This window comes from Corvus brachyrhynchos, unplaced genomic scaffold (genome assembly GCF_000691975.1).
Source record: "Corvus brachyrhynchos isolate BGI_N302 unplaced genomic scaffold, ASM69197v1 scaffold197, whole genome shotgun sequence".
Lineage (NCBI taxonomy): Eukaryota > Metazoa > Chordata > Aves > Passeriformes > Corvidae > Corvus > Corvus brachyrhynchos.
This window is the reverse complement of record NW_008239108.1, coordinates 326990-329162: the sequence shown is the minus strand read 5'-3', so window position 1 is coordinate 329162 and position 2173 is coordinate 326990. Positions and strand designations below refer to the sequence as shown.

Sequence of the window (2173 nt, the reverse complement as noted above, 5' to 3'; positions counted from 1 at the left end):
GCACCCGTGCCCCAAGGGGGACAAGCCCCAGTTCTGGCTGCGGGGCAGCTGCCCTGGAACTCTCCCCATTCCCAAACCTTCTCATGGAGAAGGGAGTCAGGGAGGGGGTCCCTCGGGAAGGACAGACATCCCGGGATACACAGTGGGGGGGACTCCTCCAAAGCCGCCCCCGAGGCAGTCGGACTTGGGGAGCCTCATCCCAATAGCTCCCAAAACTGCTGGAGCGGGGAGGGGGCAGGTGTGGGGGGTCCCAGGCAGCGGCATCCCAACGCATCCCACAGAATCCCAGTGCTGGGATGCCGGGAATGGGGGCTGATCCCAGGCCAAGGCCCCCGCCAGGTGGGAATGCCAGGTGGGAATTCCAGGCAGGAACCCCCAATCCCTCGGGATGACTCACATTCCGCCAATGGACACGGTGGCACAGGTGCGCTCCGAGAAGGCCGGGACGGTTTCGGTGGCGCTGCTGGCGGGGCGGATGTAATCCACGGAAACATTCACCTGGAACAGGGACAGGCTCAGAGCCGGCATCGCCCGGCCCCCAGCGCCAAATCCCCGGGATCGGCCAGCCAGGCCCTCATCCTCTCCATGCCCAAATCCCCTGGAATCAGCCATCCAGCCCCTCATCCCATCCTCCCTGTGCCCACATTCCCACTGCCATCTCCAGCCCCTCCACTTCCCCGTGCCCAGGGAACAGAGCCGATTCCCAGCAATTCCGGCACCACTGGAGCTTCCTGGCACGTTAAACCAGGAGCCTCCCAGGCAGGACAAGATCCAGCCGGGATCACGGCACCTGCCGGGTGTTCTCAGAGCTCCGTGGGGATCCCGAGGTGCTGCCGGCCTCGGCACCTCCCGGGTTATGGATGCGGCATTCCCGCAGGGCAGGTGGACGGGAGCAGCACTTCCCGCTCCGCCAGGGCCGTCACCCGGAATCAGCGTCCCCGGGCGGGATGGGAAGGGCGGTGGCAGGGCAGGGAGCAGCCCGGGCTGTCCTGGAATCCCGCGGGGTCCCCGCGGCACCGACAGCGCCGGGAGAGACTGGGACAAAGCTGCCACTGCTCCAGGATCCCAGACAGGGACAGGGAACAGCAGGGACTGGGAACACCTCGGGGGCAGATCCTGCAGGATGCGTCACCTCCCACTGCACCAGGGCTGGGACGAGCTGGGATGTGCAGGGATCAGGGAATTCTGGGATGGGCTGGGTGGGAAGGGAGCTCAGAGCCCCTCCAGTGCCAGCCCTGCCATGGCAGGGACACCTCCCACTGTGCCAGGCTGCTCCAGCCCCAATGTCCAGCCTGGCCTTGGGCACTGCCAGGGATCCAGGGGCAGCCCCAGCTGCTCTGGGCACCCTGGGCCAGGGCCTGCCCACCCTCCCAGCCAGCAATTCCCAATTGCCAATCTCCCATCCAGCCCTGCCCTCTGGCACTGGGAAGCCATTCCCTGGCTCCTGGCCCTCCATGCCTTGGCCCCAGTCCCTCTGCAGCTCTCCTGGAGCCCCTTTAGGCCCTGCAAGGGGCTCTCAGCTCTCCCTGGATCCTTCTCTCCTCCAGGCATCGCCCCCAGCAGTTCCCAGCACCACATCCCGCATCCACAGGCGCCGTTTCTGTGCCAATCCCACCCAATCCCATCCCTCTGTTCCCCAGGGAAGCTCCATCCTCAATGCTCTCCCGGTATCAGCTGGAATAGCCTGAGGCTCTGGGGGACAGGGGGTGACACAGGGGTGACGTGGGGATCTTTGGGGGCATCCCGGTGCCGCCCAGGGCTGCACTTGGCCTCTCTGGACTTTTCCCATTCCCTTTCCTGTTGCTGTTCCCGTTCCGCATGGCCGGAGCCATGCTGAGCCAAAGGCAGCCAGACAGGCGAGGCAGGAGCAGCCCTGAGCCCCTGCAAGCCCTCGGCTCATCCCAAAAATCACTCATTAAACCAACATCAAAATGCAGAAAAGGCCGGAGCGTCTGGCAGGGCGCCGGAGCCGAGGCTTTTCCGCGCGGAGAGGGGGCTCCGGCAGGAAAGAGCCAATTAAGGGGAACGGTTACAGCGATTCCTCGCAGCAAAGCTCCCGTCGGAACCACTGGAGGGGAAAAAGAGACGCCGATTACTCCGAGAGGCAGGTTGGGAATTCAGCTGCTCCGGGGCTTTGGAGATGTCTGGCTCGGGAGCGGCTGGCGTGGGAAAC

The 2173-nt window shown here is 65.1% G+C and overlaps 1 protein-coding gene across 1 annotated transcript in view; it reads right to left on the bottom strand.

Moving 5' to 3' along the window:
* SND1 (staphylococcal nuclease and tudor domain containing 1) overlaps positions 1–2173 on the bottom strand; it is a gene marked incomplete at its 3' end in the record, with an annotated part of 92485 nt that overhangs the window by 26160 nt on the left and 64152 nt on the right. The window contains exon 14 of the mRNA XM_017739384.1: positions 398–498. Within this exon, the coding sequence (XP_017594873.1) occupies positions 398–498 (101 nt within the window). The remainder of the gene's footprint in view (positions 1–397; positions 499–2173) is intronic.